Source organism: Neofelis nebulosa, chromosome 2, assembly GCF_028018385.1.
Source record: "Neofelis nebulosa isolate mNeoNeb1 chromosome 2, mNeoNeb1.pri, whole genome shotgun sequence".
Lineage (NCBI taxonomy): Eukaryota > Metazoa > Chordata > Mammalia > Carnivora > Felidae > Neofelis > Neofelis nebulosa.
Genome location: NC_080783.1, coordinates 164026487 through 164041677, shown reverse-complemented (window position 1 = coordinate 164041677; position 15191 = coordinate 164026487). Strand labels below are relative to the sequence as shown.

The window sequence follows — 15191 nt, the reverse complement described above, 5'->3', positions numbered from 1 at the left end:
ATTGTTCCTGTTTTGATCAAGAGGACTATCTAGGAGTTTGAAGGATGTAAAGGAGGCAAGATTAACAAGAGTGGGTGAGGATTACAGATTTGACTTAGAAGGTAACAAAAGGAAGGCATCAAGAATAACCACTATCCTTCCATAGTTAATTTGATTTTAAAATGGAAGCCTTTCTACTCTTTCTTTTTTTTCTTTACATTTTTTTTAAATATATGAAATTTATTATCAAATTGGTTTCCATACAACACCCAGTGCTCATCCCAACAGGTGCCCTCCTCAATACCCATCACCCACCCTCCCCTCCCTCCCACCCCCCATCAGCCCTCAGTTTGTTCTCAGTTTTTAAGAGTCTCTTATGCTTTGGCTCTCTCCCACTCTAACCTGTTTTGTTTTTTTTTTCCTTCCCCTCCCCCATGGGTTCCTGTTAAGTTTCTCAGGATCCACCTAAGAGTGAACACATATGGTATCTGTCTTTCTCTGTATGGGTTATTTCACTTAGCATAACACTCTCCAGTTCCATCCACGTTCCTACAAAGGGCCATATTTCATTCTTTCTCATTGCCACGTAGTACTCCATTGTGTATATAAACCACAATTTCTTTATCCATTCATCAGTTGATGGACATTTAGGCTCTTTCCATAATTTGGCTATTGTTGAGAGTGCTGCTATAAACATTGGGGTACAAGTGCCCCTATGCATCAGTACTCCTGTAGCCCTTGGGTCAATTCCTAGCAGTGCTATTGCTGGGTCATAGGGTAGGTCTATTTTTAATTTTTTGAGAAACCTCCACACTGTTTTCCAGAGTGGCTGCACCAGTTTGCATTCCCACCAACAGTGCAAGAGGGTTCCTGTTTGTCCACATCCTCCAGCATCTATAGTCTCCTGATTTGTTCATTTTGGCCACTCTGACTTGTTAGATTTTTTTCAAAGCTGAAAGGTACAGTAGGTAAGATGGCTTTACTGAGGCAAAAGAGAAACTGTAGTAAAGGAAAATGGCACTAATTTCTGCAAATTTTTTAAGCACATTTGTTTAAAAAATATTACCAACTAAGAGCAAAGTGAATTTGCTTTTCAGACATTTCTAGGAAGGATGTGTGTGTGTGTGTGTGTGTGTGTGTGTGTGTGTGTGTGTGTGTGTGTAAATTAAGAGATTTAGATGTAGCCTACTTTGAATTAGTATTGTTTATCTTTCAGAATATTGCCTAATCAGTGAGAACTGCTATCTTATGGTAAAGTTATTGAGAGAGCATTTCGCTTTTTAACACTGTTGTTATTGATTGGAATTGTTGAACCTAACGTATATTGCTTATTAAATGTTTTCTTAAGTTGAATTTTTTACTTTTTTATATACTTACTACTCAATTTTTTTCTGTTTGTCCCTTCCTCTGTCAGTAAGTTATTTTATTTTATGTTTTTAAAGTCTTTATTTATTTATTTTGAGAAAGAGAGAGAGAGAGAGGCAGAGACGGGGGAGAGAGAGAATCCCAAGCAGGCTCCACACTGTCAGCACTGAGCCCGATGTGGGGCCAATCTGACTAGCCATGAGATGTTGACCTGAGCCCAAATCAAGAGTCAGACACTTAACCTACTGAGCAACCCAGGTGCCCCATCAGTAAGTTATTTTAAATGATCAAAATTGAGAGCAAATTATATAGGACAGGGGCTCTCCATGTTTTAAATATTCAACTTTTCAGATGTTCGTTACCCACGTCTTTCAGTTTTCTTTAAAAATTTCATTTTGCAGTTTCACGTTTGTTTTCCATTTATGCCTATAACTACCAACTTTTAAACATTCTATACTATTTCATTGAAGACAGTACATATTTTGCATTTTTATTCATAGTTTTAAATCTGGATTTGAATTGTATTTTGTTGTAATAACAACAAAATTTTTGGTAATTTTTTCTGATGGAGAGAGTGCATTTTATTTTTGGAAATTCATTTGTATGTTCCCTGTGCTTTTTCACTTTTGAGTCATAAAGCAGTGAGCTTGTTCTAGGTAGTTTAATATTTGATTCAAGTGTTGGGTCTTATATTTCTACTTTCAATACAAGAGAATTTTGGTCCACCAGCTTTAGGAAACTATCATTTTCATCTTTTAAAAAGGCTTTTACATGCTAGTGTTTTTCCTGTGAAGAAAAGTGGAGGAACTAATTAAAAAATACATTTTTTAAAATCCTAATTACTATTAGTTTTATTTTTTGGTTTATTTCCTTTCTATTGAAAAAAAGCTGAATGGGTGGTTATAAAGCAGTCTTTTTCTGTCATTAAATAAAAGGCACTATGGTATTGTTTATTGTTTTTTCTAAAATCAGCTGAGATTGTTTCCCATTATTCCCAGTGATTCTTACTCCTAACCTTTAATAGCTATTTTCTTGCTCATTTTTCCAAGATTAATGTTTCTCTGACTGAAAATATCAATTTTATAGGGTTTAGGAATTTGTCTGCCTTAAAGTAGTAAAGTAATACAGAGAGAAAATTAGGGCACCAAATCCTAGAGTGTGCTTTATAATATCATTCTATCTTTAATTATATTAATACATACAAAAGCACTACTAAATAAATCTGTTTAAACATGGTTGGTTTTTTTTCCCAATGTTTATTTTGGAGAGAGAGAGACAGCGTGTGGCAGGGGAGGGGCAGAGAGAGAGGGAGACACAGAATATGAAGCAGCCTCTAGGCTCTGAGCGGTCAGCACAGAGCCTGACCTGGGGCTTGAACCCACGAACCATGAGATCATGACCGGAGCCAAAGTTGGACGCTTAACCAACTGAGCCACCCAGGCCCAACCCCTAAAAATTGGTTTTAGTAAAAATCCACTGTTTTAAAATTTGACTTTATATCACCCCTGCTGACAATTTTGTTCCGTTGAATTCAGCTTGCAGCTTCATTTGCTCAATACTTTAAGAAAAAAAAAAAGGAGTAAAATTACATGATTATACATGGCGTATATTGTTCTATATGAACAGTTTTTATAAGGTTTTAATAAGACAAGATATATGGTCACTGAGACTTTTATCTTAGTGTCAACTTAAGTTGACAAGAAAGAAATATAAGGATGATTTGATAGTTTGTTGATAATCACAATCAATAGATTTTTATTTAAAAATTTGATACTCAGATTTCAAGACAGAATATTTATACTCACAACTGAAATTAAGATAAATACTAGTTTAACTTTAAGAACCTTTAAGAGGGTCCACAATTTTTTTCCCCATCGGTTTTTTTTCCCCATCATTTAAAATATCACAGTTACGTATACTTCAATAATTTGAAAGGTACCATCATTGGGATATTCAAATACTAGGGAACATTTAAATACCTGGTCCTGGGGTGCCTAGGTGACTCAGCCAGTTAAGCATCTGACTCTTGATTTCGGCTCAGGTCACAATCTCATGGATCACGAGATCGAACCCTGTGTTGGGATGTGTGCTAACAGCACAGAGCCTAATTGGGTTTCTCTCTTTCCCTCTCTCTCTGTCCCTCTCCCACTTTAGCTCTTTCTCTCTCTCAAAATAAGTAAATAAACTTTTTGAAAAAATAAATACATACCTATGTACATACATACATATCTGGTCCCTACAAGGCAAATCTGTGAACCCAGCTTTGTTCTTCATCATTCTGGAGATACATGTTTTGCCCTCATTACTGAATTTACGTAGTTAATACGGCTTTGATTATTTTCCATTTTAGAGAGACTGACCTTTTTTGTTTTTAATTCATTTCCAAGAAAGTTACTTTTCCACCATCTCTTCTATCCAAAATAATTATTTGATCAACATCTCTGTGTTTTTAGACCTTAATGTGAGCTAATTGCAGTTCATAGTTACGGTTTCAAGTGACTGGAATGGCATTTGGGAAAAAGCATTATGGTCTTTAGCTTATCGTTTGTCAGGAATTCAGATGGCCTCGTGTACTTAGTAATATTTTCCTTTTTTTTTTTTCTGTGCTTTGGTCATTTGATGGTCTGTTGCTCTAACCCATGTCATAGTACTTTTAAGATTAATCAAGCATATATGCAATTGCTTATGTCTTTTAAAAATAAGAATACTAATACTCTTGCTCTAAAAATGTAGAAAAGTAATTGAAGCCTTCCTAGAAAGATTTTTACATGAAACATTTGCATTTTACCAAAAAAGGGATGCTTTGTTTAGCCATTATCAATTATTTCTGCATGCTGTTTGTATTAGGATCAAAATGAGTATGAAAATTTGAAATCTGTTGGTGTCATTTTTCTGTTGTAGCAACCTCTTAAAGAAGAAAGGACACCTAGTAATTAGTTTTACATGTTTACTACCAAAATATTTTCACGTTTGACAATAATGCTCTGAGGGAAGACATTGAAAAGATAAGGTGAACACAGACTTTCCTGTAATGATAGATACCATTCATTGAGTGCCTATGTTCTGGACACTATGCTAGGTGATTCATATTCATATTATTTTTAATCTTAAAAACTCTGGTACTTTTGTCCTCATTTTTCACATAAGGGAATTAGGGCTCACATGGCTAATTATAGGCAGCCCCTATTATAAAGGTTGAGAACATGCACAGAGGAGTGGAATGGGGGACTTGGACTTTTTAACACTTAAATAGTTTTAGTATTTAACATTTGGCATTTATTACTTTATAATTTTTAAATAGGCCAAAAACAGAACCTATGTTAAAATGTGAAGTCTTGGGGCAGCTGGGTGGCTCAGTCGGTTTAGCATCTGACTTTGGCTCAGGTCATGATCTCACAGTTCATGGGTTGAAGCCCCGCATCGGGCTCTGTGCTGACAGTGTGGAGCCTGCTTGGGATTCTCTCTCCCTCCCTGTCTCTTGCCCCTCCCCCATCAGTGTTCTTTCTCTGTCTCAAAAACAAACTTAAAGTGAGATCTTAAGAAACTCTTCTATATATATTAGCTTTTCTGATTAATATCTTTCATGTGAATGATGTCTAAGGCACAGTACTAGCCTAAAATATAGTGATAGTGTAAATAAAATGGAACCCAGTTGAGGTAACTATTCATTTTTCAAAATGGAAGATTTTTAATTTGTAGAGTAAGGATAATAATAGAAGTTAATATTTTCTTTTCTAAGCAATTGTATTAGTATTTTCATCCTCAAAACAACCCACTCTTATTGTTATTTTTCAGATGAGGAATGTGAAGCATAAAGTAGTGAGCCAAAGGTCACAATTCCCTTCATTGGTGGTAGAGCCCCTTTAGTTTAACTCTAGGTCTGCATTCATAATCACCTTAAGTGTTGCCAGGATTAAAAGGCGTTATAAAAGCATTCCAGTGTAGGTCCTCTTTTTACTGAGTTGAACACGCTTTCTTTTTTTCCCAGTTTTATCAGACCTTAGAAATAATTTTCCTTCATAAACAGAAAATTTTATACCATAGGAAAAAAATAAGTGCTCAAATGGTGCAGATGCCTAATTCCTTGATTAAGGATAACTTTAATATTAAAATGCTTGAAACTGCTTACTTAGAATAAAGATACGTGTAACTCTACTGAATTTTTTTAACGATTGTGAAGCAGCCCCTCAAATGGCCTTTTCTCAGTTGAAACTCCAAAAGAACCTTCTATAACATAGAGGGTAGTATTGAGTTCTATCTGGAGCTTCTCCATCCAAGTATTTATGTTGACCCTCTTCAATCCAAAAAGCCAAACAAATCTGTAGAAGTAAGTTGTGATTTTCCAAGTAATACATATGCATTATGGCTGTGAATACTGTGCATATGTATATATAGGCAACAACATTTTAATGCTCCAACTACTACTCTTTTCCTCTATGTTAATATTCAAGGTATTAATAGACCCTGTGCTGTCCAATTGAAAAACATAGATATTCCTGCTACTGGTAGACAGTACAAATTAATGCAAAACTAGTATTTGGAAATAAATTTAAGTAGACTTTTTTTCTGTCCTAATATGTGTGTCCATTCATCCATCTATCTGTCGGTCGCATAATGCTAACTATCCTTTAGCTTCTCCTCTTCACTTAGATGGAGAAGAAGAAAGGGGAGCGTGAGATTTACAATTTTGATATTAAAATAGATATTAATATTTATAGAATTATCTAATTTATAGAATTAGAAATATAATTCTCTAATTGTAAATTAGAAATTCAAATTAAGGGGCATCTGGCTGGCTCAGTTGGTGGAGTGTGCAGCTCTTGGTCTCAGGGTTGTGAGTTTGAGCCCCACGTTGGGTGTAGATTTTATTTTTTAAAAAACCTTAAAAAACCTTTTTTTTAATGAAATTCAAATTAAGATAGATCTGCAGATAAGTTTTTTTTTTTAATTGAGGATCTGTAAGCAGCAGTTTATTTCCTATTTTTTCTTACTACTTTCTATAGCCATAGAGAAAAAAAATGTATAGCCAAATACTTGGAAAGTTAATCTCAACCAGATTTCTTTGTAAATCTAACAAGTACATTCCTGTCTTCATTCAGCAAGCCTTTGCTGAGTGGATTATGTGAGTGAGGCATTTGTGAAGTTTCTAGCACATAAATGATACTTCCTAAATTTTGTCAAATACTGACTTTGTTCTAGTATATTGTTGGGCATCGGGAAACACAAAGACAAATACATTGTCTTCCCTGTCAATGTAAAAATAGCAAAATAGCAAAAAGTGTTATTTGCTAGAGAGAAATTGCTGCTTAACAACTAATTTGATTAAAACTCTGTTGCTTTTGCAGATTCGCAAAATTGTGTCAATTTGGAGGCCATTTCTATTAGTGTGCATAAGTATCTTAACAATAACAGGTGACTTGCTTGACCTATCCAACTGGGAACATGGTATCCAGTGGGTAGAGTGATAATACATACCTGTGCCTCTTCTATCTTTTAATTGAAGAAATTCCAGCTGAAATTATGAGATTTGTTTTTTGCATTGGAAATATCTTTATAAGTATTCTTTTCCTAGTCTTATTCAGATATAATTGGCACACAGCACTGTATAAGTTTAAGGTGTACAGCATAATGATTTGATCTAAATGTATTGTGAATTATCACAATAAGTTTTGCTAATACCCATCATCTCATATAGATAATAGAAAGGAAAAAATGTATTTTTTTAAATAGTCATTTTGTTTTACATCTCTAGTGCTTATTTATCTTGTAACTGGAAATTTGTACCTGTTGACCACTTTCTTCCAATTCCCCCTACCCTCACCCCTACATCTAGTAACCACAGATCTGATCTCTTTTTCTATGAGTTTGGGCAGTAGAGGGGAGAGGTTAGATTTCACATATAAGTGAGATTGTACCATATTTGTCTTTGTCTGACTTATTTCAGGGACCATAATGCCCTAAAGTCCCACCCATGTTGTCAGAAATGAATGGATTTCCTTGTTTTTTATGGCTGAATGATAATACAATTGTGTATATATATACACATACATATACATACCACAACTTCTTTATTCATTCATTTGTCAGTGGACACTTCGGTTTTTTCTATGTCTTGGATATTACAAATAATGCTGCAGTGAACATGAGTTTATATATCTCTTCAACATAGTGTTTTTGTTTCCTTCAGATACAGTCTCAGAAGTGAGATTGTTGGATTATATGTAGTTCTATTTTTAATATTTGAGAGACCTCTATACTGTTTTCCTTACTAGCTGTACCAATTTACAGTACCACCAACAGTGCTCAAAGGTTCCCTTTTCTCCACACCCTCCCCAGCATTTGTTGTCTCTTCTCTTTTTGATGCTAGCCATTCTGATAGGTGTGAGGTGATATTATAGTTTTGATTTACAATTCCCTAATCGATTATTAGTGACACTGAGCATCACTTCATATAACTGTTAGACAAATGTCTATTTAGGTCCTTTGCCCATTTTTAAATTGGATTTATTTATTTATTTATTTATTTATTTATTTATTTATTTTTGCTCTTGAGTTGTAGGAGTTCCTTGTATATTTTGGATACTAACCCCTTATCAGATCTATGGGTTTGCAAAAATATTTTTCCCATTCTGTACTTTCATTCATTTTGTTGATGGTTTCCTTTGCTATGCAGAAGCTTCTTAGCTCGATGTAGTCCCACTCATTTGTTCTTGATTTTGTTGTTTGTGCTTTTGGTGTCCAAAAAATTATTGCCAAGTCCCATGTCAAGGAGCTTTTTCCCTGTTGTTGTTGGGGGTGTGTGTGTGTGTGTGTGTGTGTGTGTGTGTGTGTGTTTTTGTTTTTTGTTTTTTGTTTTTTGTTTTGCCTAGAAGTCGTATAGTTTCAGGTTTTTAATCCATTTGAGTTAATTTTTGTGAGTGGTGTAAGATAGAGATCTAGTTTCATTCTTTTAAACACGAGATCTTTGTAGAAGCTTTAAATTGGAAAGTACGAAAGCTTGTTCATTATGACTAAGAAGCTTGGTATTATTTCTGAAGATTTGTGTGAAGTATTACTTTCTAATATTCTTTTACAGAATATCAACATATTCCTGCAAATATCTTAGCAGTGTGATAATGGCTGTTCCCCACCTGTAAGTAATAGGACTTCATTATGGGGAACCTATAAGTTATTTTATATATTCCAAAAGCCTTTCAGAAATCATGCACTATAACATGCATATATAGGCCAAAATCAATTATATGACTATATAAGCCATATTATGACTGGTATATAGGCCAAAATGACAGATTACTTTTTGCTTTGGATTAGAAATAGCATTAAATCTTGGTTACACTGGTAATATTTCTCATTCAGATATAGCTGGAAGCCTTCCCAATCTACTCCCAAAGATCAGCTGTGACCCTTCCCTTTACATATTTCCTTCACTTCACTTTCCACATGATACTGACAGGATCTCCTTATAAGTCTCTCTGAAATATAAACAATGATCTTCCAACTTTTCTTGAAAGCTTCAAACCTATTCTTGCCCTCAGGATCTTTTTAATTTGCTATTTCTCATGTTTGGATTGCTCTTCCCCCAGAAATTCAAAAGGCTTGCTTCCTTCTTTTATTAAAGTCTCAGCTCGATAACACTTTCTCCCCTATCTTTTATCCTGGTTTATTTCCATCATGGCATATTATTCACATACATCTTTGTGTTTATTCATTGAAAGTTTGTCAGACTAAAGTTATATGAGATCAGGGACATTGACTATCTTTTCTCTACTCTATTCCTAGTGTCTAGGAAAATCCTGGAACATAACAGGTGCATAATACTTGAAGGAATTTGTAAGTGTTTAACAACATTTATGATATGGAGGTTAAAGTAAATTAAGATGACCATTATACCCATCTTCAGATTCTATATTATAGTTATGTTTAATCAGGAGCCTAAACAAATCTGAAGTGATTTAAAACTACTATAGATTCAGGGCACCTGGGTGGCTCAGTCAGTTAAGTGTCTGACTTTGGCTCAGGTCAGGATCTTGCTGTTTGTGAGTTCAAACCCCATGTCGAATTCTATGCTGCCAGCTCGGAGCCTGCTTCAGATTCTGTGTCTCTCTCAAAAATAAATAAACATAAAAAATAGATATAAAAATAGATATACTTGTTATTTACTTTGATATATTTATTTGCTTTTAGTTATTTCTATGGGCATCATATAACAATAACTCAAGGTAGTTAATTATTTAATCTACTTGTTAGACCTAGAAAGATTTTCATGATTATGATTCAGGTCCTGATTGAAGTAGATTCTTAGAAATGAAGTGAAATTTCTTCACATCACACTTTATAAATGACAGGGTGGTATTCTGACCACTCTTCTGGCTCTAGATCTAGTGTTTTTTCTACCTATCAGATGACTTAAAAATACTCAAAAATCCTCTTTATGATAATAAGATTCTTTTTTGCTACATTGTTTCTCCATTTGAAAGCACCATCTATTGGCATATTCAGTGAGTCATTATACATAAACTGGCTTCTGATGGTTTAAAAGATTTTATCTTACCACAAAACTCTCTTTGGTTTGAATGTATAATTTTAATTATGAAATATGTCAGATATATGTAGAGTAACATAAAAGATTTCTGTGTATCCACCAATAAAGAATAAAAAGTTGCTAACATTAAAGAAAAAAAAAAAGTTGTCCTTTTATCATAGAACAATGTAGCAAGATTGGCACATGATAGGTACTTCTAGTAAGTGTTGAACTTTTCATATGACAAAACAAAGCAAAAAACAATTTGGTAATGAGTTTGATGTCCTTTATTCCAGGGAAGACAATCCATGGATTAGGGGATTACGGTGCCTCACAAACTGTTAAACACCCTTCCCAAAAGATTTTGGACAAGAGCGTGTTCTAGAGAAGATTAGGAGAAGCAGCACAGAAATAGGACATGATTGGCCAGGAGGTTGAGGGATTTTCTTACAAAGCTAGCAGGCCATGTTTTCTAGATAAGATAAGTTAACTAAAAGCTGAGTTAGAGGATTGTGATTGGTGTAAGTTAGGTTTCTTGAGGTAGGTGTTTCCCGTAGGTGCAGGCTGACTTAGGTTTAGATTTATGACTTGGGCCAGGCCACTAGAGCAGCCTCAGTTTTGTGTGTCCTGATACAAATTAACTTTAACAAATTAAGAGTCTGTAATTGGCAGTTACATGTGTTAGCTTCAAAGTGAGAAAATAAATTATCAGACATTTTTTATATTCACAAGTACACGCCAATGAGTGACATGCCATTAGTTGTAATTTGTAATTTTACTGAGGCTTACATGCAACCAACCTATCCCTTGTTTTTATAAGAACTAGTAGAAGGGACTTAGTGCATAAACCTAGCTAATTGCCTCTGCATCCAAATCTCAATAACTTTGTGTTCTAATCTCTCACAAATCACACTCTTGACTTCTTTATTGCATAGATGTATTAACGAACAAAAATATCCTGTAAGACCTCAGGTTTTAGCTTCAGGTGTTAGCCTCCAAAAATATTTAGGGGCAAGTAAAATATTTAACAATCATCTTAGAGTAAATGGCTCTGTCATTAAGGCATATTTATTCATGTGTTTAATACATTTATTGGACATTCACTATGTGACAGACATTTCCCTGAGTCTTAAACTGACTCAGAAAACTCAAAGGCTTTGGGAGGAGATACATGTCAACATAACAAATACAGTATATGTATCCTCTGTTGTCCAGCCGAGAAGAGGAAGCCCTAAGTCAGCTTGCAGAAGTTGTGTGAGGGAAGGAAGGCCCCACAGAGGATGGCAGATAAAATGAGGGAAGGAATTAATAATTTGTATAAAGGCACAGTGAAATGAAAGATTTTGTCAGGTTTGGGGAACTGCACGTGTTTGGATAAAATGGGTGAGTAGTTCAGATGAGGTTGAAAAATTAGACAATTTTTCATCGTCAAAGCTTCAAAATTATTTTAAGATAATATGTATATAAATCAAGTTTTTCTGTAGAAATTTCAGATCATATACTTGAATATATTTAGGTACTATAAAGTGTGCTTTTAAAAAGTCAACTTGTGAAATAAAATGTGTGTGTTAAGCGCTAAAGTAAAACACTGAAATCTCTTTTCAAGGTTTTAGTGGCAACGCAAATTGGTTAAAAATTTAATGTTTCCAAAATGTATGTAAAGGTTTATAACTGTATAGTGATGGGGAGGAAAATTTGTAACTAGCGAGGAAATTTCCGTAGTTAACTGGACAGATCTGTAGCTCTTCTGTGTGAAGAAATAAATATCGTGGTCATTTCTAATAAGAATAGTTGCTAAGGTGTGCAGTTTTTTGCAGAGGAGTGAATGGTTATTTTTTAAAGTTAATGCCTTCCGCTTCTTTCTTAAAAAGAAAAAAAAAAGGTGGGGGTAGCGAAGAGGGATGACGACCTCCATTAGTCCGCGGTGCCTCGCATTTTTCTGGCTGCGGACGAGGCTTGCTGGGCCTGCGCGAGGCGGGGTCGACGGTGACGCGCCCTTGCGCCGCAAGGCATTGTGGGGAGCTCGGGCCCGCGAGTGAGGTGGTTGGAAAGCGAGGTGGGGGCGGCCGTTTGTTTTCTCGTGGTCTCGAACTCGCGCGCTCTCGCCCTCCCCCCCCCACCCCCGACAAGCGGCGGGGTGGAGGAACGGCGGCGGTGGCAGCGGCGGCTGTAACATCGGACACACGTCTGTCTCCTCTCCGGCGAACCGGTTCCTCTTCCCCCTCCCTCTCACTGTTTGTTGTGTGTTTGATGTGTTAAAGCAGGAGCGAGAACGCGAGCAGCGCCATGAGCAACACTACCGTCGTCCCCAGTACTGCGGGCCCGGGCCCCAGCGGCGGGCCCGGTGGCGGCGGCGGTGGCGGCGGAGGCGGCGGCACCGAGGTAATCCAGGTGACTAATGTCTCCCCGAGCGCTAGCTCTGAGCAGATGCGGACCCTCTTCGGTTTCCTAGGCAAGATCGACGAACTGCGCCTGTTCCCGCCAGAGTGAGTATCGTCCACCATCACCGTTTTTACTAACTCCTCCCCGTTCGGGGCCTAACTACACCATTTCCTAGGCCCTTGTCGACGCTCCCTTGGACCAGGTTGCTTTAGTTGAGGCAGGCTGTTGATTTACTTGTGAAAGAAACTGCGTATTAGGCTTAACGCAAAGAAGCGAAGACAGTGTTTTGGGGATTAAAGAGGCACAGCCTTTTAAAATCTCAGGATTTGGGGTTTTTTCTTAAATTGTGCCAACGTGGTCGTTCTTTGAGCATAGAGGAAGGCAAACTAAATTTTATGAATTTTGTATACAGTTGTTTTTTTTTTTAAGTCAGATGTTTGAGTTCTTTGAAAAGTAACAAAATTATTCACTCCTATGTTAATAATGAAGTTTGTTGTCAGTTCACTTAACTGTTATGTATTGCCGTTAACTGATTCTGGCGCAGTGAATATATTTGAGTTAATATTCTTTGACAATTCAGTGAGCCTTAATACTTAATTTTTTTAATGACAAAAATGGGTTATAGCCGGAACGTAAGGTTTTCTTTTGTTTAAAAAACGTACACCTTTATGTTTCACAATTGTTCTTGAGAGGAATTTAATAGAATGTTAAATTTTTGAATTTCGATTGATGGCTTTTTGTTTTTATTCTGTTGTCTCATTGCGAAAATATTAAATGAGTGGATTAATTGCAAAGAAAAAATAAAGCTATGAAGTAAGCTGCGTGATAAATACTAGAACCAACATTTGAAATAAAATGGTGTGCTCTTTGTGAAGAGTGAAAATTCAAATATTACTGTCTAATGAACGCAGGGTACCCGCTGTACATTGAGAGTTTTATGATGTCACTTAAGTACTAAACAGGAAATTGGAATCCTCAAGGAATCCACTGTTGTGGCTGTAATAAATCATTAAGTACATTTTTACTCTAACAGGTTGATTATACTGCAGTATTAAGTATTTTGCATATTTCATCACTTTCTGCTTAAAATATTTTCAAATGATTTCTTAGTGTTTTCAGATTGGTGTGTTTAATTTTCGGGAAATATTCATGCAGAGAGATGCTTGATTTTCACGAAGTGTAGAATTCGGGGAACATTTTGTTATTTTGAATGGAAACTTGACTGCCTTTGGTAATGGAGGGCAAATAGCTTTAATAATATGAGCATACAAAAATATTTTATTCCATTTTCCCACGACATACCATTTATCAAGTTGTTAGTGAAATTAATAAACAGTAAAAAGGCAGAAAATGAGAATGACAGATGTGATTTTTGTAATCATGTTATTTCTTGAAGTATTTGACATACTGGATTGATTATGGAATAATTCTTTCCAGTCTGACAAGTTATTAAGAATATTGTTACAGTTGCTGACTTTAGAATGTTTTGTTAGTTTTGAAAATGCTGTTCTTATGATGCGTTTATAAACAGATGACAGAGGTATTGGCTGTTTACTGGTTCCTCTTGTACCTAATGAATGATCAACATCTTAGAATCATGATGGACCAGAGTCTGACTTCTTTGCTTTATTATCAAAGGAGTAGTTCCATCAGAAACAGAATAACTGATGTGCATCAGATAACATGATCTGGAGTGCTGTGCATTAAGAACTCTTTTCCCTGTTTTGGGAAGAGAGCAGATAAATATTGACACATTTTTGCTCTTTGATCCCTTCATATATATTTCTACATATAATTTTCTCATCTGAAACTGTAAGGTTACAATGTAGTAGATGCTAATGTTACCTTAGTGGCCTTCGTGATTTGAATAGTATGGATGTAGATTCCTACTTATGTTGATTTAATGTTGTTAATGTAAGTCTCAGTTGCTAATCTGACCTGCATAATTTGGAAATACTTTATGGACAGTTTCTGTAAGCTTATTACTACAGTTTTCGGCGGTAGCTTGCCAGGGATAATGTGGTATGGAATCTGACATAGAACTCCAGAAAGGTTCATCATTCCAAAATATTCAAAAACTCTACTTTTTTACTTAGAGAATAATATTGAATGGTTCAGAATATATAAAATCTATTGTAAACACATTTGCCACTTTTTTAAGGAGGTAAATGTATTTTCTGTTTTCCTCAAAAGGCATTTATATTCACCTTGAACTCTTTTCACCTAGAGGTATACCTATGACATGCTTATTTCCTTTTGTTACTCAGATGTCACCTAATCAGAGAAACTTTCCCTGATCACCCTGTATAGAAATAAAACACTGCTGCTTCCTGCTTTCTCTGTTCAACTTAACTGCTTTGTTTTTCTCTAAAGCCCTAATTACCAACTGACAGGTTAGGTTTAGCTTCCTCCCTCTTTTAGAATATGTGGCCTCTTGTGTCACCAGCATCACCTGGGGAGCATGACAGCCCTAACCCACCACTGCTGACATGCTGATTTATAAATGCCTATTGGCAGGGGCTAGGGAGATTCTAGGACCTGGGATTATGCCAAACATTTCAGTGACAATCTCCTCAAGAAGGTTTCTCCCTTTGTTTCATTATTGAGTCCCCCTCTTGGTTCTTTTAAGAAAATCCCCGGCCTATAATTTTACCCAGTGATAATAATGTTTCATAAAAAAATAATATTCTAACCCTTTCTTTGGTATGACAGCCATACTGCTATTTGAGAAGCTTCTGTCGGTGTTCTCTCACTCTCTTTTAAAGGAAAATAGTTAATTTGATTCTGTTTGTTCCTAAATTGCATATTGGAAACTCAACATTGTCTGAATGTCTAGTATATGCTAGATGCTTTCCTATTTTATCTGAGCCTGTTTTACAAAGAGTGAACTGAAATTCACATAGTTTGTTTTGCACTCCCAAACTACTTTACCAGTGTCAGAACT

The 15191-nt window shown here is 35.7% G+C and overlaps 1 protein-coding gene across 6 annotated transcripts in view; it reads left to right on the top strand.

Moving 5' to 3' along the window:
* SRSF11 (serine and arginine rich splicing factor 11) overlaps positions 1–15191 on the top strand; it is a 44312-nt gene that overhangs the window by 3456 nt on the left and 25665 nt on the right. Inside the window, exon 2 of one of the 6 annotated variants that reach the window (XM_058717011.1) lies at positions 12127–12351. In XM_058717011.1, coding sequence (XP_058572994.1) covers positions 12152–12351 — 200 coding nt within the window. In that variant the 5' untranslated portion in view covers positions 12127–12151. Of the gene's footprint in view, positions 1–12012; positions 12352–15191 lie in introns of those variants that run through there. The other 5 variants (XM_058717010.1, XM_058717012.1, XM_058717009.1 and 2 more) reach the window with 5 other exon arrangements.